The 27,714-nt window shown below is 44.5% G+C and overlaps 1 protein-coding gene across 1 annotated transcript; it reads left to right on the forward strand.

Annotated features, from left to right (window-relative positions):
• The first annotated feature begins 52 nt into the window (after window positions 1–52).
• LOC111148681 (angel homolog 1) lies at window positions 53–27,334 on the forward strand. Its single transcript, XM_022505456.1, has 10 exons — window positions 53–116; window positions 3,121–3,696; window positions 4,598–4,824; window positions 5,265–5,334; window positions 5,935–6,368; window positions 8,584–8,710; window positions 9,020–9,130; window positions 22,859–22,928; window positions 23,453–23,616; window positions 24,375–27,334. Exons 1-10 carry the CDS (start codon window positions 53–55, stop codon window positions 24,533–24,535), a joined length of 2,004 nt encoding a protein of 667 aa, XP_022361164.1. The 3' UTR covers window positions 24,536–27,334.
• The last annotated feature ends 380 nt before the right edge of the window (window positions 27,335–27,714 follow it).

Below are 27,714 nucleotides of genomic sequence, written 5' to 3' on the forward strand. Positions count from 1 at the left end.
ACCTGAGGAAGGGAGGCGGGCGCGAGCGGGAGCGCGAGCGCGGCGGCTGGCCATGATCGCGTCGTGCCTGTGTTACCTGCTGCTGCCGGCCGCGCGCCTCTTCCGTGCCCTCTCAGGTACCGGCCCCGCGTCCTGGCAGGCGGGTGCCAGGCCCGGGCCCACGTCGGCGGGGTCCCGCGGGGCCCGGGGCGGTGTGTGGCGCGTCGGGCCTCACGACCACCCTTCCCCGGCCAAGGTGTGGGGAGGCGGCCCTCTGTCCCCGGTGCCCGCGCTGGACCCCACGGGGCCACGGGCCTGGCCGACGACCCTCGCGGGCGCCCCTCCTCTCCCCGCGCCTGTGGCCTGGTGGCGTCCGGCCACAGTTAATGCGGGAGGGGGACGGCGAAGGGGCAGGAGCCGTCCTTCCCGGGCCCCGGGGGTGTACAGGTTTCAGGGGTCCGCCGAGTCGCTGCCCTGGGGACTCGGCGAGGGTTGGCAACTCGGGTCCAGGCGAACGCCCGAATTGTCGGGGCCGGGGGTGGGGGTGGTGTCTGTGGGCCGAATACCCGCACGCACCTGCCCTCCCCCGGGTTACTCCGCGCTCACCTTTCCCAGCCGCCTCTCCGCTCGCTCTCCAGCCGCGTCTTTCGTTGAAACACTGGTGCTCACAGCCCAGAGACCTTTTACGCCCCAGCTTTGAAGCAGCCTCCCCTGCCCTTAGAGATGCGGCGGGGTGGAGCCAGTGCCCAGCTGGTACTTTAGAGGGGGAAGGGAGCTATTCTTTCACTTTTTCATGATCTGCCTGCGCTGCCATTCCTGGTCTTTGGTGAAATTCCCGAGGCTCTTAGGACGCCATCACTTCCCACAGAACTCCCAAAATGTTCTCTGGCAATTTAGAGGCCGGGACAGACCAAGAGCTACTTTCTTGGAAATAAGCAATCACCTGCATTCTGTGCTTTTCCTTTCTAGACCTTTACACGTGTGTGTGTGTGTGTGTGTGTGTGTGTGTGTAAATCCATTTATCTAGTTATTTGTGTGTCTGCCTCTGGAATGCAAGCTCCAGGAGGGCAGGGCCATGTCTGTTTTGCTCCCTGTATCTCTAGTGCTAGCACACTGCCCAGAATATAGTAGGCACTGGATTCAGGATGAGAAACTCCACGGAAGTAATTGCTTTCAGAGAATTAAAGCATATTCCTTTGTCCATGTTGCTGTCATTTCTGGAGCTCTTCGGATGTCCACCACGGTAGTCTCATAGTGACATACACTAGTCCACAGTGTTCTAGGCCTGTGGTCAGCCTTTAGAGATCTCAGAGGAGGGACCACTTCCCTCCCTCCCCCATTAAAGTAGTACCGCTTTTTAAAAACTTTGTGTATTTGGTTTTTACGTAAGGGTTTCTTTCTTTCCCTCCCTCCCTTCTTTCCTTCCTATAAAACAATTCTGTTGACAAACCAGCCACCACCACCACCACCAAAAATCTGCTAAATTTGAAACCAAGGACCCTCACACATGTCAACCAGAGAGCCTCTGCCATCTGGTATGCAGAGGATGTTTCAAGGGACAGGGAATTAGCAAATCCCTGAGATTAAAGCCAGCAACATAGTTCATGGGTGTAAAGCGGGGTTTCCCAATCTCAGCACTATCGACATTCGGGCCTGGATAATTTGTTGCGGGGCTGTCCTCTGCACTGTAGGGTGTCCCGCAGTATCCTTTTCCACTAACCTCTAGATGCCAGCAGCATCCCTCCAGTTTTGACAACCACTGTTTCCAGATAATACCATATGTCCCCTGAGGGCAAAATCACCCCTTGTTAAAAACCACTGGCTGAGAGGGACATAGACTATAGATCCACGTACACTATAAATAAGATCGTATCTTTCAACATTTGAACCATTTTGATACTTTTCTTGCCTTTTGAAAAAATAGAGCTGATAAAATGAGTCTGTGGTGATTGAGGGTGAGCTGGTCTCTTGTCCCGTGCTGTAAATAAGTGCTTTAGTGAGGGTGGGTGTTTGCTTGCACCAAAACACTGTGCTTGGAGTTTGGGGGGCTCCAAGTTTAGAGTTTTTCCATTTGCTGTCTTGCCTGTTGGCTGTCATTTGTGGCTGCTGAGGCAAAGAGATGACAGCTGTCTCTTACTTACAATATGCACTCGTTGGCACCTTCCGATTTATAGCCTCTGGTGTGTTATGGAATGGGAAGGCTGATAATGAAGTTTGTGAAGATTTATGAATAGAATATATAGCTTTGAGAAAAAGAACAAGGGCCTTCGCTAAGAAATAAATTGTATAGATTTTGAGACACCCTTTTTGTCTACTTCAGGACATTTTCTTTTTTTAAAGATTTTTTTTAAAGATTTTATTTATTTATTTGACAGACAGAGATCACAAGTAGGCAGAGAAGCAGGCAGAGAGAGAGGAGGAAGCAGGCTTCCTGCTGAGCAGAGATCCCGATGCGGGGCTCCATCCCAGAACCCTGGGATCATGACCTGAGCCAAAGGCAGAGGCTTTAACCCACTGAGCCACCCAGGTGCCCCCAGGACATTTTCTTTTGGAATGTATTCATAGATTAGGGGATTTATAGAACTAGAAATGTTCTTGGAGATTATGTTGTTCAAACTTTCCCTTTCCCGCCTTTACAGTCAAGAGAGAGTCCATTTCACCAGGGGCTTTGTCCAAGGTCACATGGTTTGTTAGTTTCAGTGCTAGGTCATAACCCACAGTTCTGATTCATGGTCAAGTGCTGGTTCCAATGTAATGTGACCCTTAGAACCAGAGAGTTGATGCTTAATAGGAGTCGTGACCTCTAGACAGAAGGGGTGGTGGTGGTTATATGTGACCATCTCCATCCTAGATTATGTGGGACAGCCATTCTTTCATTCATGCACTGAATATATATCATATCACTACCATACAAATTAGTTCATACTTGTAAAGCACTTAGAATAGCACCTGGCATATAAAGCACTTTATGCTAATGATAATGGTGTTCCGGGCCCTAAAATGGGCAGGCTCGGTGATGGTAAACAATGGGCAAGGTGCATATGATTCTTGTTTGTATGGGACTTTCATTTTAGTTGGGAGAAGAGTATGGGTTGGGGCATGTTGTCATCTTATAACACAGTATTTTGGCTTGCTTCTTAGATGCTTTCTTCACATGTCGAAAAAATGCCCTCCTGGCGAAGAGCTCATCCACCCAGGTAGAGGGCGACTTTGCCATGGCCCCTCGGGGGCCCGACCAGGAGGAGTGTGAGGGCCTGCTACAGCAGTGGCGAGAAGAAGGGTCGAGCCAGGTGCTCTCAACTTCGAGTGAGGGTCCCCTTGTAGATAAGGGACTAGCCCAGAGCAGCCTGGCGCTCCTGATGGATAATCCTGGAGAACAGGATGCTGCTTCAGAGGACAAGTGGTCCAGCAGGCAGCTGAGTGACCTGCGGGCAGCAGAGAACCTGGAGGAGCCTTTCCCCGAGGTGCTAGGAGAGGAGCCACTGCCAGAGGTCGAGGGCCCAATGTGGGCAGCTGTCCCCATGCAGACCGGCTCCCAATATACAGACTGTGCTGTCCTCCCAATGGGTGCCCTGGCTGCAGAGCAGTGGGAAGAGGACCCTGCAGTGGTGGCCTGGAGCATAGCACCTGAGCCTTTGCCCCAGGAAGAGGCTCCCATCTGGCCTTTTGATGGCCTGGGGCAGTTGCAGCCTCCCCCAATGGAAATCCCGTATCATGGTGAGTCTGACAACTGGCTGAGCGAGCCTGGGCAACAGCTTGTCTCCAGTGTGAGCAGAGCCTCTGCTAAAGAGAAGATGCTCTGACAGGGAGCTCTGTTGTTGCATTCTGTTTTTGTGAGAATCTTACGGTATCAGATCTAGAGGGGCCTTAGAGATTGTCTCATCCAGCCCCATGGTTTTTTGAAATAGATGATGAAATAGCCATGGTGCAGAGAGGTGGCAAGACATGCCTGAAGTCACACAGCTAAGTAGAGGCAGAACTGAAAGCACACCCTCGTTCTGATTCTCCACTCTCTAGCAGTTGTGGTGGAAAGATCTCAGGGCCTCCACACCCTGACTCAACCAGAATTTTATCTTCTGGTTTTATCTATGTTATATATATTTGGCTTCCATTAATATTTGAAGAATGAGTTCAGTGGCTCAAATAGGTTTGAAATCCACTTTGCAGCTCCATGCTCTAGGGGAGATGGGGACATGTGGTTTATAGCCCCACAGCCTTTTTTGAATTTAAAGGTTAGGAAACACTCAAGGCTGAGATTACCCCAGTAATGTCTTTTAACCTCAGGTGATTGTGAAGCACATTGATCTGTGATTCTCCAGAGACTCATAGACTTACCAAAGTGAGAGATTGTCAGCCTAGAATTATTGACCATGTACCAGGTGCCAGGTATGCTAGGGACATTGATGAACAGGCCAAGATTGTCTCTGGCTTTGTGGAGCTAATCATTTAGTCTGAAAATGTCCTATGAGCGCTGCTCCAATAGCCATAGAGAAGGATGGGTGGTAGGGAAGATAAAAAAAGGAACTTGAGGCACAGTAGCTCTGGCTCAGGAGTGGAGATAGTGGGACCTGAGGATAACATACTTGTTGTGGACCTCTTCTTTCCGACCCCTTTGCAGAAATCTTGTGGCGAGAATGGGAGGATTTCTCTGCTCAGCCAGATGCTCAGGGCCTGGAGGCAGGGGATGGCCCTCAGTTCCAGTTCACTCTGATGTCCTATAACATCCTGGCCCAGGACTTGATGCAGCAGAGCTCAGAGCTCTACCTGCATTGCCACCCAGACATCCTCAATTGGAACTATCGCTTTGCGAACCTCATGCAGGAATTCCAGCACTGGGACCCGGATGTGAGTGAAGAGGGGAGGAAGTGCCATCTTGTATTTGCTTTGAACCTGGGCTATTTCCCAGTTCTCTTAGAAAATGAGTTCAACCCCATAGTTTTTTTTTTTATAGGATTGGGGTTTTGCCTAGGGCTGGAGCTTTCCTGCCTGGAGTAAATTGAGTTTTGGGCAGGTGCTGAGAAGACTCTCTGGGTGCACAATTTCCAGCACCATTATGCAGGGAGGGAGACTCGAGGGATTCAAGAAGCGGGAAAATCCAACTCAGGCATCTAGTCTAATCAACTTAACTCTAGGCCCGTCCTTGCTGGTGGTGGCTGTCTGGGAAGAGTCGGCCATGTGGGAAATTTCAGTGTGACCCTGCCTGAGACAAACAGCAGCTTGGGTGGGAGTCACTTTCCAGTACTCTTGGTACTCTGTAGTGATTGGTTTCCTTGTCAATTTCCCAGATCCTGTGTCTCCAGGAAGTCCAAGAAGATCATTACTGGGAGCAGCTGGAGCCTTCTCTGCGAATGATGGGTAATGCAGCTCCCTGGCATGTTCACCGGTCTTGCTTCCTCTGGCCCTGTCTGCTCTCTCCGGAAGGCACCAGCTTTTTCTTTTGCCTCAGTAAATCCTCAGTCTCAGCTGTGCACTAGCTCCTCTGTATGGGTGAGAGAAAGAATGAGTTCTGCAGTTTTAAGGCAGTTCTGACATTTAGTGCCATTTAATCCTTGAAGTAACCCACCCTATGGGGCTGAGTTATTGTTATACCCATTTTTATAGTGAGGAGACAGAGGTTCTGAAAATGTGTGTGACTTGCTCAAGGTCACCCACACTACAAAGTTAGTAGGTTGTGGAGCTAGGACTCTAATTTGTCTGACTCGAGAATCCATGTTTTTTCTATCCATTGATACTGCTTCATACCCTTCTGTCCTCCTTCCCCTTTAGCCACTCCGTCATCTGGTTATAACTGTAAGGGAACCTCTGCAGAGCCAAGGAGTTGGCAAGGACAGGAACCCCCTTACGGAGCAGCAGGAGCAGTGCCATAGGCACACACACCCCGGCTACTGCCACTGGTTGGAGGGATTCAGGCTTGGAGGTCCCTGACCCATGTTCTTGGCCGGGTGTTCCTTGCAGGTTTTACCTGTTTCTACAAGAGGAGGACTGGGTGTAAGACAGATGGCTGTGCTGTTTGCTACAAGCCCACGAGATTCCGTCTGCTCTGTGCCAGCCCTGTGGAGTACTTCCGGCCTGGCTTGGAGCTCCTCAATCGGGACAACGTGGGCTTAGTGTTGCTGCTGCAGCCACTAGTCCCAGAAGGCCTGGGGCAAGTCTCGGTGGCCCCCCTCTGTGTGGCAAATACCCACGTCTTATACAACCCACGCCGGGGTGATGTCAAGCTGGCCCAGATGGCCATTCTCTTGGCCGAAGTGGACAAAGTAGCCAGGTTATCTGATGGCAGCCATTGCCCCATCATCTTGTGCGGGGATCTGAATTCTGTTCCTGATTCACCTCTCTACAACTTCATCAGGGACGGAGAGCTCCAGTACCATGGGATGCCAGCCTGGAAGGTGACATGGGAGAGGCCACTTGAGGGGTGAGGTGGGGGGATGGGAATGGCCAAGGGAGAGATTCAGGTATTGGCAACTTCCGTGGCAATGACCTCAGCTACACCTTTTCTGGCTCCCTCTGGCTTTTTCCTGTTCTGTTGAATAGTGTGTACGCAAGTCTGGAAGTTAGAAATTCCTGGGTACCCTTGGCATCTGGGAATCCTTTTAGTTTTTATCATTAATTTTTAGTTCGTGAGTAATACAGAAGTGCCTCCTTGCAAAAATTCAGACATTGTAAAATAAGATCAAACCCCCTTTATCACCTACATTCCTTACCTTTCCCTTTAGAGTGAAGTAGTAATTGTCTGAAGTTTGGTGGTGGTGTTCCAGAATATTCTGTGTGCATTTACAGTGATATCTATGTTCCTGTGATATTGTAATTATAATTTACACTTATTAGGCACTTACTGGGTTCCCGGTGCTATTTTAAGCACTTTACATAAATTAGCTCACTCAACTTTCACAATTTCTATCATCCTTTTCATTTTTTAAGTGAGGAAACTAAGGTGTAGAGAAGTTTGGCGGTTTGCTAGCTCTAGGCCATGCAGGTAGCTAGTGGTGGAATCAGGATCCCAGAGCCTTTCCCCTCCAATACTGTGCTGTGATTGCTTCTGAGAGCTGATATATGATCTACTGTCTGTGTGTTTGTAAACCCATTACTGTATGTTTCGTTCTGTAGCTTGTTCAATATTCGCTCAATGTATATATGGATCTATCTCATTCCTTTTAACAGCTGAATGTTGATAGCATACATACCTCATAGTTTTTTTCCATTTAGCACTGCTGATGGACATTCAGCTTGTGGTGATTTCTTTATATGTCACTTAATCTCCCTGTTCTTCTGTTTGGCCACTCCTGTCCATCTTATCACTTAACTAGTGGCAAGGCGCAGTGGAGAAAGGACACAAAAATGGCTGTGTTATTGTTGAGCACTCTGGGCTTTAATTTTAATAAGGTTACTCAAGCGCCAGCAATGTCTGGTTCCCATGTGTGCAGAGGAAGGTCTTATCCTGCCAGAAAGCGCTCTAATCAAGGAGCTCAGAGAGTGGGAAAAAGAATTTACTAAGTGCCTACCATGTGATCAGCACCATTAGGCATAATGATTAAGAGCCAGACAGTCCTGAGTTCCAATCCCTGCTCTGCTACCTTGTGCAAGTTACTTAACTTCCTTAAGCCCCATGTGCCTCATCTATACACTAGGGATAAAATGGGACCCATTTCAGAGGGGGGGTTTTGTTGTTATTTGGCAGATCAAATACAAGAATGCATGGTAAAGTATTTTCTGGTTCCCGCTTCAAAGGAAGCAGTCAGCCATCAGTTATTATCAAGATTCTTAATTGTAGGTGATATTATTATCCCATTTTATAGTGGAGGATATTGAACCCTGGGGTTAAGTAACTTGCCCAAAGTTACACAGCTAGAAAGTGACCATTAAATCTTCGGTCTGTTTTACTTGAGACGGCATATTGAAAATGTATGTCCTTCAAGGGCAGATCGATTGTATCTGTCACTGCGCTCTCCCTAACACTCAGCTAGTGTCTTGCACATAGCTGGCATTAAAATATTTGTTGCTGTTCGATGAAATAAAGGGAATTTTGCTACACAGGGTAGAGATATGCAGATGACTGATGTTACCCAATGTTTCCCTACTACATTCTGTCCGTTCCCAGGCTGCTCATTGGCTTTGACCAAGGATGGTGACGTAGATACGGTAAAGTTCTTGGTGCATTTCCCATTTGGTTTGACCCTGCGGTTTCCTCATGATGGACTTAAGATGCTAGACCTTGATCCGAAGATCCAAAGATCGAGATGAAACTTTTTCCCATTGCAAATTAAAGCCCCTGAAAGTTGATACTCCCTGTGGAGACTCATGTAGATTTTTCTGAGGTGAAATTCAGGGGACTGTATGTTCATACAGTTCTTTTTCTTTGACTCATGTACCTTATTCTCTTAGCCCTCGTTTCTGTTTCATGGACATTTCAGTGCTTCTGGTTTTTTAAAAATAAGTTTTAATTAGCATCTTATTTTTAACAACTTCCCTGAAACTGATGTGTTTTGCTTATATTATGTATACAGTGTGTGATTGTATGTGTGTGTGTGTCTGCATGTCCCAAATCATGGGCTCTTTTCTTTTTCCATCTTGGTATCATCATTCCCACCTGCTCTTTCCTTCTAGGTGTCTGGACAGGAAGACTTCTCCCATCAGCTTTACCAGAGGAAGCTGCAGGCCCCACTCTGGCCCAGGTCCCTGGGCATCACTGACTGCTGTCAGTATTTCTCCTCCTGTCACCCCAAGAGAGCAGGTGAGCCTGTGCGACATTCTTGGTTGGCTGTGCCTCTGTGCCCATTTTGGGAGAAAGCTGGTATTTCAGTGACAAGAGAAAATGTAATTCCCTCAGTTCTCTTAGCAAGTTCCTTTGTTTTTCCCACCGTCCTCCTCATGACCTCCCAGTGAAATGGACAACTTTAAATCCTATCTACTGGAAAATCAGCTGGTCTTCGGAGCCAGGCTTCCTCTGTGTCCCTATACTGGAAGCTTCTTGGTATTAAGGCTGCTTCAGGATGTGGCTTCTCTTCCTTTCTCTCACTATGTGGCTTTTCCTGGTTTGCAGAGAGACTGAAGTATAGCCGAGACTTTCTGCTGCAATTCCGTTTCTGCGACATTGCCTGTCAGCGACCAGTCGGACTGGTTCTTATGGAAGGAGTGACAGATACTAAGCCAGGTAATGGACACTAAGCTTGTTTTCTCAGCCTTCTTTCCTCCTTAACCCTGATATTTGTCAGTTACGTGGTTTCTTAGTCTTTTTGTAGGTGTAATTCTTAAGGTCAGCTTCTGGTAATAAGCATGCTTAGAAGGAAGGTCAGTGGAGTTCTGTATCCATATGCAGGCATAGATGTGCAGCATAGTGAGAACACGGACCAGGAATCAGGAGACTTGAGTTCCAATCGTGTCTGAGACCTTGAATGAGCCATGTAACCTTTTTAGGCTTAAGTAGCTAGTGACCAATGTGTGTACAGCAGATAGGGGAGATGGACATGACAGGGTTTGAAAGTCGTGAGGTGACAGTGGTCCTGCTTGTGATAAAAATTTACTCCTACTGAGAACTCCCAGATCGAACATGGCAGAGTATGCTTGACATTTTCTCCTTCTTGTCTCTGAAACCATTCCAGAGCAACAAGGATTGGAAAAAAGCAATGCAAACTCCATCTTTGAGAAAACTAGGAGACTTGAATGTATCTGAAACCATGGATCACAGCGTAGGTAGAATGGCTGCGGGAAGCACTGGAGGCCGTGCAGGTGTGCTGGGGGAAGTATGGAAGGACGTATCTGGGGGCTGTGTTGATCTCAACAAAGAGCCAGCGCAGCACATTTCTCCAAAGTGCAGAGTGTACCTTGAGGCACAAAATTAAAATTCCTTGTTTCATCAGCAAGAATAGTATGCACAGGTTGTGATAGGAGATTCTCTGAAGCTTTGGTCTTAATAGGCACTGGAGAAAAGCCTGATAAGGAATCAAGCCCTATTTGCATTAAGCAGTCTGTTTGAGTGGCAGGAGGGGCGATGAGATACTTATAGAGCTGCATATCGCTTTTGGCTGGGGAGAAGTAAAGATTAAAAGGACTCATATACAACCCTGTGTCATCAGGAATATTCCTGTTACTTGGAATGCATACCCAGTTCTTCCCTCAGAGAAGCTGTGCAGATAGCTGGTACAGAAAAATCTCAACTAATTCAAAGCCAGGGTGCTTAAAAGGAACCAGCATGCGAGCTGTGCTAGAATATTGCAAGAAAGAAAGCAGAAGGAACAGGAAAAACAAAAGGCAGATAAAGAATGCTTACCTCAAAGATAAAAATTGTGGTCATGCAGCATATGAAAGATGATGATTATTTTCCCATGAATAAAAAAGTGAAGCAATTGCCTTTATAAAATAAGAGTACAAAAATAATTGCCTTTATAAAATAAGTCCAGGCACATTGCAAGACATCAGAAGTTGAAATGGAAGCTGCAGAGCCAGGAAAGAATAAAAAGTTTAAAAATCACATAAAATAAAGACAAAATTGGTACAGCATAAGAAGGAATGGGAATAGAGACTGCTGAAAACAGACCAAGAGACAGAGGCCATGAAAGAAAAAGCAAAATAAAAAGGACGTAAAAGATAACAGGGATTAGAAATGATAGTGGTGGAAGATCAGGAGACTCTTAACATACACAAAGTTGGAGTTCACAGAGAAGAAAACCAATATAATGGCACAAAAGAAATGCGTAAAGGTATGATTCAAGGAAAATTTTTCCCAAAGTTAAAAGATTTGAGTCTTCAAATTGAGAGAAAGTACCATGTTTCAGTAGTAAATGACATAGGAGAATCAACAATAAGATATCTTACTGAAGTTACTAGAAGCCAGAGACAAAGGAATCCTTTGGGCAGTTGAACCAAAAAGATTGGGCTGCTCTTAAGGGTAAAAATAACCAGGTTGGCTTCAGACTTCTTAACGTTATCATTCAACTCTAGAAGACAGGAGAACAGGGCTTCAAGGAAGGAAGGTATGATTCAAGATTTCATGCTCAGCCAAAAGCTCTTCTTGACCAAACTGTGAGAACAACCTAAAATAACCAAGCCATGACTGTATTAGAAGGCCTGGTGATAAGAAATGAATTTATTTTTTCTTGTAGGAATTTAATTTGAATTGGCATTTTGCACAAAGCAAACATTTCAGTGGCTTTGTTATTTTTTTTTATTTACTTGTGAAGTTAAATCTGTTATGTAGTTCTAGCAATAGTGATAATGGTAATGACCCCCATGCATGAAGGAGCTACCATGCTCTAGGAACTGAGAGAGCTGCTGGTATTAAGTGGACTCAGGCAGGGAAGCAGTGACTTAGTGCTTTAGAATTACAAAATCCTAAAGTTAAGACAGTAGTAGGACCCCACATTTCATGTTAAGAAGAATACATTATTAAAAACCAAAACAAAACAGTATTGTACTTGAAACATAAAACAAGCATTTCAATTTAATAACAAAATGAAACCTTTAAAACATATACTGATGATCACTTTGTAAGTAGAATCATTGTGTAGGGGGAAAATATCCAATTCACTAGCAGTGCAAAATAATTAGCAGTATTTTCAAAATTGAGATTAAATTTGGGTAAGCACACTGATCCACCATAAGTGTAGTTACCATCTATCACTGTACAAAATTATTACAATATTATTCTGTTCCCTACATTGCACTTTTCGTACCTATGATTTACTTACTTTATAACTGGAATTTTGTACCTCTTAATCTCCTTCACCTATTTTGCCTCTCCTTTACCTCCTCCCCTCTATCAACCACTGGTTTGTTCTCTGTATTTATGAGTCTGTTTCTATTTTGTTCTTTGTTTTGGTTTTTAGATTTCACATGCAAATGAAATCATATGGTATTTGTCTTTCTCTAAGTTATTTCACTCATAATGCCCTCTAGGTCCACCTATGTTGTCACAAATGGCAAGATTTCATTCTTTTTTTATGGCTGAGTAATATTCTGTGTGTGTGTGTGTGTGTGTACACATACATTCTATGTTCTTCATCCATTCATCTGTTGATGGACACTAGGGCTGCTTCCATATCTGTGCTAGTGTAAATGAGGCTCCAATAAACATTGGGGTGCTTATATCTTTTTGAAATGGTGTTTTTGTTTCCTTTGGGTAATTATCCAGAAGTGGAGTTACTAGGTCATATGGTATTTCTATTTTTAATTTTTTGAGGACCTTTTATACTGTTTTCCACAGTTACTGGTTTATATTCCCACCATGAATAGAAAGTCTTAAGTGTAATAAGGAGATCATAATATGTGATCTCCTATCTAGAAGATGTGTTTAGATGTGTTAACAAATAATATTTCCAGTCTAATACTAGAGTCAGGCAACCCACCACTGCACAGTGCACAAGGGTTCCCTTTTCTCCACATTGTTTTCAACACTTGTTCTTGTCTTTTTGATACTAGCCATTCTGACTACATTCTGATATGAAGTGATATCTCATTGTGGCTTTGATTTGTGTTTCCCTGATAATTAGTGACATTGAGCATCCTTCCATGTTTTTGTTGGCCATCTGTATGTCTTCTTTGGAAAAGTGTTTATCTCATGAATGTCTTTTAAAGACTCCAAATGTAAAAGTGTGCCACCATTTTTAGACCATGAGTAGAAAGACTTAAGTGCAGTAAGACCATATGTGATCTTTCTTTCTAGAAGATGTATTTAGATGTGGTAACAAATAATATTTCCAGTCTAATACTAGAGTCATGCAGCCCACCAGTGCACATCAGAACTTTCCAACTTGACCGTGACACTGATTTAACAGGCAGCATGTGAGGTGTAAAAGGAGCTGCAGTGCTAGGTCGTGATGGCTGACATTGCACTGCACTGGAGAACTCTGCATTGCCCGGGTTGTGCAATAAAAACATCGTGATTCTCACTCTCCCCAACTCCCTTTGTGGGGGAATATTTCGTAAGAAGGGTCCCCTTCTTATAAATATTTTCAATTACTAATGATTTCTTCTTTCCAGTATGGTCTTAAAGATCCTGAAAGAGGGTTACTGATTTTCTTTCTCATGACCACTTGCCTGTTTCCATCGAACTCTGGACCTTCAAGTCCTTTAACAACGGACAAACCATGTGCCCAGTAAAGTACATGATAGAAAAACCGATGGCTAATAGATGATTTTTGTAATCACTATTTACAAACTGGCCAGAGGGCCACAGACCAAAAGCTGTCTGATCAGTTTTCTAACCAGGAAAGTTCTGAATCGAGCTTCTCCACTGGCCCGTGCCGGAATACAATTTATCCTCTTCCCAAGTACTTGCAGAAGAGCTTACTTGTTTGATCGCAGCTCTGGTAGAGGCAGCTATGGCCCATGTGCTCATCTGGCCTGGTGGGGCACGCGTGTGACTGCTAGAACAGTGCTGTTTTTACACAGTGCAGCTTGGACAGAACTGCGTGTTGAGGGAAGCCAGTTTTAGTATCCTGCTGCTCACTGAGATTTTTCTTGTGTATCATAATGTAAAAGACACAACTCAAAATGAAGATAGTAGCATTATAAATATTTAAGCTTCCAGTAACATTACATCAACAATCATCAAGTGAAAGTGCAGGCTTAACAAGGAACAGTATTCAGAAAATAACTAACAGTAAAGGGTTTTAATTCATCTGTCTTAGCCCACAACAGATCAAGTAGAAAAAAAGATCACTAAGAATATAGAAGACTGCAATAACGTGTATATGGTAAATCTGATTGATGCATATCAAACTCTGAATACTGAAAGTGGAGCAAAGACATCTTTTTAAGTATTCATAGGAAATTCTTAAGAATTAGACCACCAAAAAAACCTCAATAAATCTCAAACAGTAGAAGTCATACAGCCTTTCTTTGATTATACATGCAGTAAAAATAGAAATTAGAAACAAAAAAGAAAACAGTATCATCTGGTTATCTAGAAAACTTCAAACAACCTTTGAGTCAAAGGTGAAATTTAAACTAAAATTGCAGAATATCTAGAAAATAATAATAATCGAAGTACCATGTATTTGTGGGATGTAGCTAAAACTGTTCAGTGAAAAGTTTATGGAATTATGTGGAATATTTAGAATCACAATTACATGAGTAGATAAGACAAGATAAAAGTAAGTTACTTACTTTTTTTGGGCAAAGAAACAGCTGTCAATTAGTTAGGCCCTTTATCTAAGCTATTTTGAAGGGCAGGGAAGGAACAAGGGAACATATCCAGATGTAGAATAATTAATAGGATTATAAGGGGGTTCTTTTCCCACCTGAGTGAAATTTAGATGGTGTATATTAATTTTAGAAAATGTATTTTAGTAAAGTTGGTTACAGAGGAGAGAGAGAATCTAAGTAGGGAAGAAATACATAAAGTTCTCAGCTATGTAGTCCTACAAAAACACCAGACTCAGGGGCACCTGGGTGGCTCAGTGGGTTAAAGCCTCTGCCTTCGGCCCAGGTCATGATCCCAGGGTCCTGGGATCGAGCCCCACGTTGGGCTCTCTGCTCAGCAGGGAGCCTGCTTCCCTTCCTCTCTCTCTGCCTGCCTCTTTGCCTACTTGTGATCTCTGTCTGTCAAATAAATAAATAAAATCTTTAAAAAAAAAAAAACAAAAAAAAAAACACCAGACTCAGATTGATTGGAGAATGTCATCAAACCTTCAAAGAACTTGTAATTCCATTACTACTTAAATTATTACAGTGCACAGAAGAAGAAAGGAGCTGATTATTTTTAGTGCAACAAGTATTTTGACCCTGATACCTGACAACAGTTATACAGAAAAAACTATCAACACTAAAATTCTCCACTTACGAATACTGATGCAAAAAAATTTAAATAGAAGATCAGGAAACAATCTAGCAGCACACTGAAAGAGCAGTATATCATGACCAAATGGAGTATATCAGAAATACAAAGATTGTTTGATATTGGGAATTCTACTCATGTAACTTAACATACTAATATATATGAAATCTATTAAAATATACAAAGTGCATCCTATAGATGTCCAAGAGACTGTTAAAAAATCAACATCTATTCTAGATTCTTTTTAAAAGACCCCCCCCCTTTAAATTAAGGAAAAACTAGATACAGGCATACCTTGTTTTATTGTGGTTCACTTTATTGTGCTTTGCAGACATTATATTTTTTTGCAGACAATATTGCAGACAAATATTGAAGGTTTATGGCAACCTTACACTGAGCAAGTCTGTTAGCGCAATTTTTCCAACACCGTTTGTTCACTTTGTACCTGTCACATTTTGGTTATTCTCGCAATATTTCACACTTTTTCATTATTATTATATCTGTTATGGTGATCGGTGATCTTTGATATTATTATAAGAATTGTTTTGGAGGGTCATGAGCCACACCCATGTAAGATGGCAAACTTAATCATCAAATGTTTTGTGTGTTCTGATGGCTCCACCGACCAGCCATTCCCCTGTCTTTCTCTTGCCCTCTTCTTAGGCCTCCCTGTGCCTGAGACAAAACAATATTGAAGTTAGGCCAATTAGTAACGCTACAATGGCTTCTAAGCGTTCAAGTGAAAGGAAGAGTCGCATCTTTCCCACTAAATCAAAAGCTAGAAATGATTAAGCTTAGTGAGACAGGCAATAGCTAGGCTTTCTGCCCTAAACAGTGAGCCAAGCTCGTAATGCAAAGAAAAAGTTCTTGAAAGAAATGAAAAGTGCTACTCCAGTGATCACATGAATGATAAGAAAGCAAAACAGCCTTACTGCTGATATGGAGAAAGTTTGGTGGTCTGGATGGAAGATCAGTTTAGCCACATTTCCTTAAGCCAAAGCCTAGTCCAGAGCAAGACCCTAACTCTCTTCAATTCTGGGAAGGCTCAGAGGTGAGGGAACTGCAGAAGAAAAGCCTGAAGCTTCAGGGGTTGGTTCATAGGGAAAGAGGCCATCTCCATAACGTCAAAGTACAAGGTGAAGCAGCAAGTTATCCAGAAGATCCAGTGAAAATAATGAATGAAGGTGGCTACGCTTAATGGATTTTCAGTGTAGACAGAACAGCCGTCTACTGAAGGAACATGCTGTCTGGGACTTTCATAGCTAGAGAGGAGATGTCAATGCCTGGCTTCAAAGCTTCAAAGGACAGACCTGACTCTCTTGTTAGGGGCTAACACAGCTGGTGACTCTAAGTTGAAGCCAGTGCTCATTCACCATTCCAAAAATCCTAGGGCCCTTAAGAATTATGCTAAATCTATGAGCTGCCTGTGCTCTCTCAGTGGAACAGCAAGGCCTGGCTGAGAGCACATCTGTTTACAACATGATATACTAAATATTTTAAGCCCACTGTTGAAGCCTACTGCCCAGAAAAAAAGATTCCTCTCAAAATATTATTGGCAATGCACCTGGTCGCCCAAGACTCTGATGCACATGTTCAAGGAGGTTAACATTGCTTGCATGCCTGTTAACATAGTATGCATTGTGAAGCCCATGGATCAAGGAAGGATTTTGACTTTCAAGTTTTACTATTGAAGAAATACATTTCGTAAGGCTATAGCTTCCACAGATAGTTGTTCCTCTGATGCATCTGGGCAGAGTGAATTGAAACCTTCTGGAAAGGATTCCTTACTCCAGATGCATCTAAGAACATTTGTGACTCCTGAGAAGAGGTCGGATGCCAACATTAGTTAACAGGAGTTTGGAAGAAGTTGATTCCAGCTGTCAGGGATGACTGCGAGGGGTTCATGACTTCGGTGGAGGATGTAACAGCAGATGTGGGGGAAACAGGAAGACAACTAGAAGAGCCATGGAGCCTGGAGATGGGATTGAATTGCTGCACTCTCAGGATAAAACTTGAATTTATGAGGAGTTGCTTTTTTTTTTTTTTTAAGATTTTTTTTTTTAAGATTTTATTTATTTATTAGACAGAGAGAGATCACAAGTAGACAGAGAGGCAGGCAGAGAGGGGGAGGGAAGCAGGCTCCCTGCCAAGCAGAGAGCCCGATGCGGGACTCGATCCCAGGACCCTGAGATCATGACCCGAGCCGAAGGCAGTGGCTTAACCCACTGAGCCACCCAGGCGCCCCTTTTTTTAAGATTTTATTTATTTATTAGAGAGAGAGAGAGCATGAGTGGGGAGTCGGGGGAGAGGGACAAGCCAACTCCCTGCTGAGTGGGGATTCCCAGGACCCTGAGATCATGACCTGAGCTGAAACCAAGAGTCGGATGCTCAATTGAGCCACATCTGTGCCCCCAAAGGATTTAGAATATTATATAAACTTAGTTGATAAGGCAGGGTCCAGGTATGAGAGGATTGACGCCAATGTTGAAAGAAGTTCTCTGGGAAGAATGCTGTCACATGCTACAGAGAAACCATTTATTACCACCACCCTCATTAGTCAGCAGCCATTCATACTGAGGCAAGACCCTCCACCAGCAAAAAGATTACAACTTGCTGAAAGTTCGGGTGATGGTTAGCATTTTTTTAGCCAATATTTTTACATTAAGGTATGTACATTTTTTTTTTTAGACACAATGCTACTACACTCTTAGAAGACTACATTATGGTATAAACATAACTTTTGTATGCACTGGGAAAGCCAAAAAATTCAGTTGACTGGCTTTATTGGAATATTTACTTTCCCGCCATGGTCTGGAATGGAACCCACCTAATCTTTGAGAATGATCTTGGTCTGTCAGAGTGCATGTTGGCAACAATGTGCCACAGAGGTGAGGGGCAGGAGGAGGGGAGCGAAGCCACTGCAGGCCTGCAAATTAAAAATCGAAACCAAGGGACGCCTGGGTGGCTCAGTTGGTTAAGCAGCTGCCTTCGGCTCAGGTCATGATCCCAGCGTCCTGGGATCGAGTCCCACATCGGGCTCCTTGCTCATCAGGGAGCCTGCTTCTCCCTCTGCCTCTGCCTGCCATTCTGTCTGCCTGTGCTTGCTCTCTCTCCCTCTCTCTCTCTGACAAATAATTAAATAAAATCTTAAAAAAAAAAAAAAAAAAAAAAAAGAAACCAAACCACAGCACTTACTCAGCTCCACGTATCAGCATCTGGCTTAAAGAAGACACTGTAGTAGCATTCCTGTCAAAGTCAGGAGTAGGACAAGGATGGCCACTCTTGTTTTTCAGCCATATTCAAAGATGCCAGCCAAGGATAGAGAAACAGAAATGTGGGTGGGAAAACAGAAGTAACAAAATGGAGGGAAGGGGCTAATTACTTGCTCATGTTTTTAGATAACTGGTAATCCAAGAGAATCAACTAACAGCTATTATAGGCATTGAGATAATTCTGGAAAGTAGCTGGTATAATATGAATATACAGAAAAACAATAGTATTTGTGTATAAAAATAAGGATATACTTGTTAAGAGATAATAGTGAAAAAAAAGACCCTATTTATAATGCCAACAAAAAAGAAAAAAATCAACAGGGAAAATGTAAAGTATATAAAGGAATATTCCATTTAATCTGAATTATTAAATTACTTGGCATGAAATTGTCCATAACGTTCCTTTACCCTTTTTTTAAAAAACAGCTTTACTGTGATGAAATTCATATATCATAAAATCTACCCATTTGAAATGTGCAAGCCATTGGCTTTTATTCTATTCAGAATTGTGTATACATCACCACAATCTAATTGTAGAACATTTTCATCCCTCCCGAAAGGAACCCGGTATCTATTAGCAGTCATTGTCCATTCAACCCTCCCCTTGTGAAACATTAATTGAACATGGCCTTGCAGGTTTCTGAACAATCAGTTCTATTCCATTCACTTTATGTCCATCCTTATGCCAGTACCACAGTGTCTTATTTTAGCTTTGTATAAGTTTGAAATAGAGAAGTTATATCCTATGACTTGGTGGGGTTTCAAGATTATTTTGTTTATTCTGAGTCCCTTTCATTTCTATATGAATTTCAGAATCAGCATGTCAGTTTCTGCAAAGAAGCTAGTTGGGGGATTTTGATAGGGATCTAGAAATCTGTAGATCAGTTTGGGAGGTATTGCCATTTTATTATTATTTTTTTAATATTTTATTTATTTGACAGAGAGAGATCACAAGTAGGCAGAGAGGCAGGTAGAGAGAGGGGGGGAAGCAGGCTTCCCGCTGAGCAGAGCGCCCGATCCTGGACTCGATCCCAGGACCCTGAGATCATGACCTGAGCTGAAGGCAGAGGCTTTAACCCATTGAGCCACCCAGGCGCCCCGGTATTGCCATTTTAGTAATACTATCTTATGATCAATAAACATCAATGTTTTTTCATTTATTTAGATCTTTAATTTCTTTCCATGTTTTGTAGTCTTCAGTGTGTAAGTCTTACGTTTTTGTGAAATTTATTACTATTTTATTCATTTTGATATTGTAAGTGGAAATGTTTTCTTAATTTCATTTTTGGATTTTTACTGCTAGTGTATAGAAATGCAGTTTTTGTATATTGATCTTCTATGTTGCAGTCTTGAGAACTCATTTATTCTAATAGTTTTTTAGTGGATTTCTTAGGGTTTCTGTATAAGAGATCATGTCATCTTGCAAACAGAAAGAGCATTACTTCTTCCCTTCTAATCTGGATGCCTTTTATTTCTTTTTCTTCCATGATTGCCCTGGCTAGGCCTCTCTAAAGTTGAGTGGTGAGAGTGGACATCCTTGTTTTGTTCCTGATCTTAGGGGTAGAGCTTTTAAGTGTGTTGTGAATTAAGTGTGATGTGAGCCCCGGGGTTTTTGTGGATTCTCTTTATCTGGTTGGAGAAGTTTTCTTCTTCTTCCTTTTTTTCAAAGATTTTATTTATTCATTTGACAGAGAGAGACAGCAAGAGAGGGAACACAAGCAGGAGGAGTGGGAGAGGGAGAAGCAGGCTTCCTGCTGAGCAAGGAGCCTGATGGTAGGGCTCGATCCAGGATCCTGGGATCTTGACCTGAGCCAAAGGCAGATGCCTAATGACTGAGCCACCCAGGCGCCCCAAGAAGTTCTCTTCTGTGTTTAGTTTGTTTGTTTGTTTTTGTCAGAGTGAGCACAGGCAGACAGAGTGGCAGGAAGAGGCAGAGGGAGAAGCAGCCTTCCCGCTGAGCAAGGAATCCGATGTGGGACTCGATCCCAGGACGCCAGGATCACGACCCGAGCCGAAGGCAGCTGCTCAACCAACTGAGCCACCCAGGCGTCCCCTGTGTTTAGTTTTTAATGTTGCTCTTCCCCCCCATAAAGCAGTGTTGAATTTTGTCAAATGGTTTTTCTGTGTGTTCAGATGATCATGTGGTTTTTATCTGTCAGTAATCTAGTAATATACTATATTACATTGATTTTTTTACATATGATGTTTCAGATGCTAAACCAGCCTTACATTCCTAGGATAAACTGTACATGGTCATAGTATATAATCATTTTTTATTTTGCTGGATTTGGTTTGCTGATATATTGTTTTGGTGTTCTGAGACTTTATTTTCAACATGGGGAAGGAGGGGGTTTATACTCGATTCAGTTCTGACACCATCTACCCAGAGATATCACAGGTGAAATAAAGTCTCAGTCCTGTAAGACTTCCCCCACTTCCCAACTTCAGACACCAATCACAAGCCCACCCTGTGCTTCCAGCAATCTCCTGCTTGGACTTTAGATACCAGTCATAAGTCCAGGTTGTTAACTGTACTTTCTGACCAACCGGCTGTTATATATCAGAGGTTCCCATGACTCTCTCCTTCCTTGGGTTTAATTAAGTTGCTGTAATGGCTCACAAAACTGAGAGAAACATTTTACTCACTAGATTACCTGTTTATTATAAAAGGATAAAACTTAGGAACAAGCCAGATGGAAGAGATGCATAGGACAATGTATTTGGGAAGTTTCCATGCTCTCTGTAGGCCCCATTCTCCCCAAATCTCCATGTAGTCACCAGCCTAGAAGCTTTCTGAAGGCTTTGCTACATAGGCAAGTTTGATTAAATCATTGGCTATTGGTGAATCAAGCTCCAGCCCACTTCCTTCCCAGGAAGTTTAGGGAATTGGGACAGAAATTTCCAACCCTCTAATAACAGGTTGGTTCTTCTGGTAACCAGCCCTCATCTTTAGGTGATTTCCAAAAGTCATCTCATAATATAACAAAAGACACCTTTATCACTCTGATCTCTTGAGAAATTCTAAGGGTTTGGGGAGCTATGAGTCAGGAGCTGTGGACAAGACCAAATATGTATTTCTTATAAATTATAATGTCATAGTCATTGAGGAATTTTGCATGGACATTCACAGGGGATATTCTATAGTGTTCTTTGTGATGTTTTTGTCTAATTTTGATTAAGTGAGTAACACCTCACAGCATGAGTTGAGAAGTGTCCCATCTTAATTTTTAGAAGTGTTTATGAAGTATCTGTATTACTATTCTTTAAATGTTTGGCAGAATTAACCAGTAAAGCCATCTAGTCCTGGGCTTTTCTCTGTGGGAACTTTTTAAATTATTAATTCAATTTCTTTACTTGCTTATAGGCTATTCAGATTGTCTATTTTTTCTCGAATCAGTTTACATAGTTTGTGTCTTTTTATTTTATTTTTTTAAGATTTTATTTATTTATTTGACAGAGAGAGAGATCACAAGTAGCCAGAGAGGCTGGCGGGGTGGGGGGAGCAGGCTTCCTGCTGAGCAGAGAGCACGATGTGGGGCTCGATCCCAGGAACCTGGGATCATGACCTGAGCTGAAGGCAGAGGCTGTAACCCACTGAGCCACCCAGGCGCCCCTGTATCTTTTTAGAAATTTGTTCATTTCATCTAAGTTATCAAATTTGTTGGTATGTAGTTGTTTATATTATTCTCATAATTTAAAAATTTCTGTAGGGTTGGTAGTGGTGGCCCTTCTTCCATTCTTAGTTTTAGTAACTTAGTAACTTGGGTATTCTTTTTCCTTTTTTTTTTTTTTTTTTGGTCAGTCTAGCAAGGGTTTGTCAGTTTTGCTGATCCTTTTTACCCTGTTGTCTTAGTTGGTTTGGGCTATTATAACAAAATATCACAGCCTAGACGGTTTATAAACAACAGAAATTTATTTCTCACAGTTCTGGAGCTGGAAGTCTAAGATCAGGGTGCCAGAATGGTCCAGTTCTGGTGAGGGCCCTCTTCTGAGTTGTTGAGTGCTAACTTCTTGTGTCCTCATATGGCAGAAAGAGGGTGAGGGAGCTCTCTGGGATCCAAGCCTCTTGTAAGGGCATTAATCCTATGCCCAAAGGCTCCACCCTCATGACCTAATTACCTCCCAAAGGCCCACCTCCCAAATACCATTTCACTGAGGGGTGGGATTTCAATGTACTTTGGGGAGACACAAACATTCAGTCCATAACACTTATTAATGTCAGTAGGATCTGTAATAATATCCCCTCTTTCTTTCCTGATACTGTGTATATTTTTTCTTTTTTCTTCATGTGTGTGTGTACTTATTTTTGTGTATTTAAGAATGTATACATACATATTACATTGTGTGCATACATATATATGTATATTACACACATACATATATACATACACAGCAGATGGTATGTGATAGAAAATCTCTGAAGGAATATACCAGCGATTTGGTAACATTGGTTGCTTCTGGAGAGGGAAATTGAGTGGCAGGAGTCCTGGAATGGGAGGGAGATTTTTCACTGATATTTTTCTCTACATTTTGATTTTTGTACCAGGTGACTCTATTACCTAAAAAAATAAATTTATTTCTAAAGAATAAATTTAAATAAATTATTTAGAAAGGTGCTGGGCCAAGGAAGAAATGTCTGTGTTCAAGGTCTCTGTCTGCCTTCCTACAGTGTTGATCCATTGTTTTCTTTGTCCCATCACCTCTTCTCTTATCCTTTCCCCTTTTGGAGCAATCTGGTCCAAGGATCTGAGAGGGGGTCCCAAGGTGCAAGGTTCTGACCCTGCTTCACTGTCTGGGAATAAAAAAAAAATCTCTTCTCTCTGGTCTTCTACAGAGCGACCTGCTGCCTGGGCCCCGTCTGTCCTTGAGGAAGACACTTTGGAGCCTGAGCCTGTCTTCCCCAGGTGATCTTCCTTCCGGTTCTCTGCAGCCTGCTTTCCAGCCCCCATCTGGGTGAACGAGAGAGATTCTCATTGGCTTTCCTCAGGCTGATTTGGGGGGCAATTTTGCTGAGGTCTCTTCTCGTAATACGTGCTAAGCTTTTGGAAGGGCTGGTGTGCAGAGGCCAGAAGCGACCCACCTAGGTTCTTGCAGATGAAGAACCCATGCACATTTCCTCAGGGGGGAAGGCTTCACAGAAGAACTTGCTTACCCCTGGACAGGGTACATTAGGTATACTTCACCAGGTAATGAGAGGAGAGTGGGATGGGGGTGGGGTGAGGACAGTCAGGGGACTGTGTATAAATGTGTCTATTTCTAGGCTGATTTTAGCTAAGACCATCTGCCTCTTATTAGCATGGGAAGGAATTTGCTGAGATAGAGTTAGTTGGGATTGACCCTTAAAAAACTATAAAACCCACAGAGGAAGTGACTTTGAGAAAAGGTCAGTAATGTTTGCTGACTGACCTCTTCCTCTTCATCCCTGCAGGACTGTAGGCACCATCCAGCACTGCCTTCACCTGACCTCAGTATATACTCATTTCCTGCCCCAGCATGGCCGCCCAGAGGTCACCACAATGCCCTTGGGTCTTGGAACGACAGTGGATTACATCTTCTTCTCAGCTGAGTCCTGCGAGAATGGGAACAGAACTGGTAAGCCTGGTGGATCCTGGGTTCATAGAAGCCACCTCAGAAGTCCCTGGGAACAGCTGATGGTGAAGGTCAGGCATTTGGTCACATGGCTTGGGCTGCTGGGACCAGACTCCCAAAAGAGCAGATTTCGTATCTACCTGGCACTAGTCATCCTCATCATAATTCCCTTATTAGGCCACTTGCCTGCCTGTATATCTTCGCAGCATTAGAGAGAGGTGGGCCGAACCAGCCTTATCTCTATTTACGAGGTAAAAATAGAGCACCGGGAGGTTAGTGGACTTTGAATGCGGCAGCCATTTGGTGAGGGACTTGGTTAGGTTTGAGACCCTGTTTCTTGTTTCTTCACCCTCTACCAGCAGGCCCGTGTGGCAGCCTGTGCAGCCTACCGGCCTCATGGCTGTTTTGTTTAAAGCATGTCTTTTAAAATGTTCGAATTGATTCCCTATGTTGAAAAAATCAGCTTTTATGTCGAAAATCTGGATTTCCAGCTTTTCTTGGAAAGTCCAAAGTTTTCATAGATGCTGGGCCTGGGCACCCATTCTTCGGTTGCCACAGTCTCCCTGAACCCACCCTGCTTCATTCAATGATACATCCCAGAGTATCTGTGAAAGGGAGGCCTCAGCCAGAGGTAGCTGGGAGAGGTAAGGGCGGGGTAGCCAAGGAGATGCAGCCTCCCTAAAGCATAGCTCCCACAGGCCCCAGTCACCCCATGCAGTGGCCGTGGCTGCTTTCTCACTGGCTTCTGCTTTGTGCCCCAGATCGCAGGCTGTATCAAGATGGGACTCTCAAGCTTCTGGGCCGTCTCTCCCTCCTCTCTGAAGAGATTCTCTGGGCTGCCAATGGCTTGCCCAATCCCTTCTGCTCTTCAGACCACCTCTGCCTGCTGGCCAGCTTTGGGATGGAAGTCACCGCCCCATGATGGGGTTCCCAGGGGAAGAGAGCTTCTCTTCCAGAAGAGCTCACTGGGTCAGAGACTGTGGAAATACCCCATACTTCTGGAAACTTAGATCCAAGAAACTTACGTCCCATCCCCTCCCCTCCTTTCCCCCATTTCCCTTTTCCCTTGGTTAGATTTTCTCCAGGCCTGTCCACGTTCTCTGCCTGTGGTCCCTGCCCTGCCCCAACCTCTTCCTAATCCTGTGCCACATACTCAGTGGCCCTGGGAGAGGCAGAAGGGGGGCTCCCCTTTCATTTCATGTATCCAGTGCTCCCCCTTAATTTTTAATTACCAGGGTTGCGGGAGCTATTGATCTCATTGGTTATTTGCTTTCAGGCCATTTCTTGATGGTATCTTCTAACCCAGTCTTCTTTCTGCTTTCATGACCTCTGGGCCCAGCCCTCTTGCCAAACACACACATGTGAGGTGTGTAGCGTGCATGTGTCCTCTCAGGGTGGGACTGCTCTGTAAGGCCGTGCCTGCCTCCGACCAGCCCACTTTCCACACTGGGGCTGTCGGCCTCTTCACAGGTCGAGAGCATGACCTGGTAGCTGTGTGTTGCCAGGCAGCAGCAGGGGCATGGGCCCTTCTCCCCTTTTATCCTCTGTGTCTCATGAGGCGTTCATCATGCCACCCAGGCCATGCTCCTCATCTGGCCTCGGGGAATGAACGGGCCTCATAGCCTGTAACAGCAGCTTCAGGGATGCACTACCTGCCCCAGCAGCCTCTGAGCCTCCAACCCAGAGCTCCCACAGCCCTGGCACGCTTTCCCGAGGGCTCTTCCCTTTTTCCAGGCCGCTGTGAGAGATGTGCAAGTGTGAAGCCCTGTGTGGGGTCAGTGGACTGAAATAAGAGTTTGAGGTTTAAAAGGACAAGAAAGAACCTTCAGGAAACTCTTGTCTTACTATATTCTGCCCCTCGCAGAACTGGGGTGCTGGGAGGCCTGGTGGGGGTAAGAGCAGGCAGGCTGTGCAGCCACACTTAAGCTGGGACCCAAGACCTCAGGGACTTGTTCTCCTTCCTCTGCACTCCTCAGAAGCTGTTTACTTATTGTTCCTTTCCTCCCACCACTTTTTACCTCACTGCTTCCCCTATTCCTGTCCATTTTCTCCTAAAACAGCCTGATGTGTGGCTCAGGCCAGACCCTCTCTGCAGAAGGTGGCCTTGGGCGAAACCTGTCCAAGCATTCGAGGTGGCAGTGCTAGGTTAGTTCTGGCCAGCAAGGCCTCAGCTGCTCATTGCCAGTGCTTTTCCTCCTAGCACAGGGCCACCCTGGCCTATTTGGGGCACCCTTTGCCCATGTATCACCTGCATGCCTTAATCTTTCATAGCTGGGGTGTGGCCTGGATCTTCCTGGGCCAGCAGCTCCTCGCATCTCCCCCAACTCAGAGTAGCTGCTGGTCCTTGCAGATTAGCCTTGCTGTTGCCCCGCTCGGCCTCCGGAATGGGACTGAAGGGAATGGCGGAGAGGCTGGAATTAGGGACAGTTAGCCAGAGGTTCTCTTCCCCTTTTTTTAAAAGCCAAAGACCCAGCCTGAATTCTGCTGCTGTGTTCATGGTTATAAGCTTTCCATGCCCAGGTACTGGGGAATTTATATGTGTGTGTATATTTTTGAACATTGTATCCTGGGTACTGGGCATGTGCCTGTCTGAGCCCCAGGCCCACCTGTCCACCACCCCCGCCCCCCATCGTTCATCGTGTTCATCTCTCCCCGGGCACCTCCTGAGATGGTCTCAAGTCAGTGTCCTATTGGTTTTCAGGACTGTGGCCCATCACTGTTCTCTTCTGCCAGAAAATGCAGTTTAAGACAGCTCAAGATGGCAGAGGGCAGGAGTTTTATAGGTGATCTTTTTCTTGTTTTCTTATTTGTTTCTGTTTGGGAAATGAAATGGGGGTTTTAAGTGGTCATTTAAGCTCTCTTTTCCGAATAAAGGTTTACCATTTCCCCCCTATTGTTGATCATTTTGTTAGGACCCTGAAGGGCATGGGGGAGAGAAGGCCTGGAGAGTGAGGTGGGCGAGAGGAAGAGACCGATCCTGGGCGGAACCGTCAGGTCCTAAAGCTTGACCTGAGAAAGGTGTAATCACCCTGTGATAATTGGCACCTATCCCTGCTGCTCTGAGGCCTGCGAGGAACAGGGTCTGAAGAAGCCTCCTTCCTTGCCTTTTGTTGGGGTCCAGCTCTCTTCTCCCTCCTCACCAAGCTAGAGAACAGCTCTTTCAACTGCTTTCATTCCCATTCCATCTGCCCCCATACCTTCCCCTGGTCCACATGCATTTCAGGAGGGTCTGTACGGAACGTGGGGTGAGCAGCGCTTTCCTGGTCAAAGCCACAACAGCTGCGTGAGGCACGACGTGTGCCTGCTGGTTGCCCCTTGTTCAGTGCCTATTTCTGATCATCTTGTCTGCACGCTGGAATCAGAGCTGGACTGTGCCCATCTGTTGCTGGAAAGGTTTCCCTCCTGGGCCTCATTCTGCTGGTACTTTCCTCTTCCTCCCGCCTCCTTCTACAGCAGGTCTATGAAGCCCACATGCCCATGGGAAGGCCTGAAACTAGGTGTGGCTTCCTGCCTTGCCTGAATCAGCCTCTGAGAATCTGAATTATTTAAAGTTACCTGGTTCTTCTGTGGAACCACCTGGGCTGGGATCCAGCCAAAAGAAAACAGCTAGGGATAAGGAACACCGCTTGTCATGTTGGCTTGGTCATTTGGTGACTATGGGTAAGTTCATTCCTTCTTGTGTTTATATCTTGGTGAAACAGGAATTAAAGTAATAATCTTTTCCACTTGTGAGGAATTTTCAGACCTGAAATTGTGCTGTTTGGGCTTTGGCAAGCAAGGGATGCTAAGACGAAGAGTATCATGGTAGGCGTTGAGGGTGGGTAGTTCTCGCCAGCCTGGCTGTGTGGTTCGCCTGTGGGCGAAGGATTATTTTGCAGCCCTAAGCTCTGAGGTGTATCCTCAGAGCCCCTTTCCTGGCCTGGAGGCTTTCCTGAGTCATGTAACATTTGCACAGGCTTTTATTAAGTTCAAACAGTGCTTCCACACGCACTGTCAGTCGACCACACCATGTGGGAGCAGTGCCGGCACTCATGTATTACCTTTATTTACATCTGAGGAAACCCAATTCCCAAAGGGGTAAGTTGAAGATCTCCTTTGCTT

This window comes from Enhydra lutris, unplaced genomic scaffold (assembly GCF_002288905.1).
Source record: "Enhydra lutris kenyoni isolate GAN:26980312 unplaced genomic scaffold, ASM228890v2 scaffoldscaffold20, whole genome shotgun sequence".
Taxonomy (NCBI): Eukaryota; Metazoa; Chordata; class Mammalia; order Carnivora; family Mustelidae; genus Enhydra; species Enhydra lutris.

Bases quoted from the DNA above. Each gene is read 5' to 3' on its own strand.
- LOC111148681 (XM_022505456.1), top strand. From the start codon at position 53: ATGATCGCGTCGTGCCTGTGTTACCTGCTGCTGCCGGCCGCGCGCCTC. The intron at 3,697-4,597 runs GTGAGTCTGACA...ACCCCTTTGCAG, and splicing joins AATGGAAATCCCGTATCATG to AAATCTTGTGGCGAGAATGG. The intron at 9,131-22,858 runs GTAATGGACACT...GGTCTTCTACAG, and splicing joins AGTGACAGATACTAAGCCAG to AGCGACCTGCTGCCTGGGCC.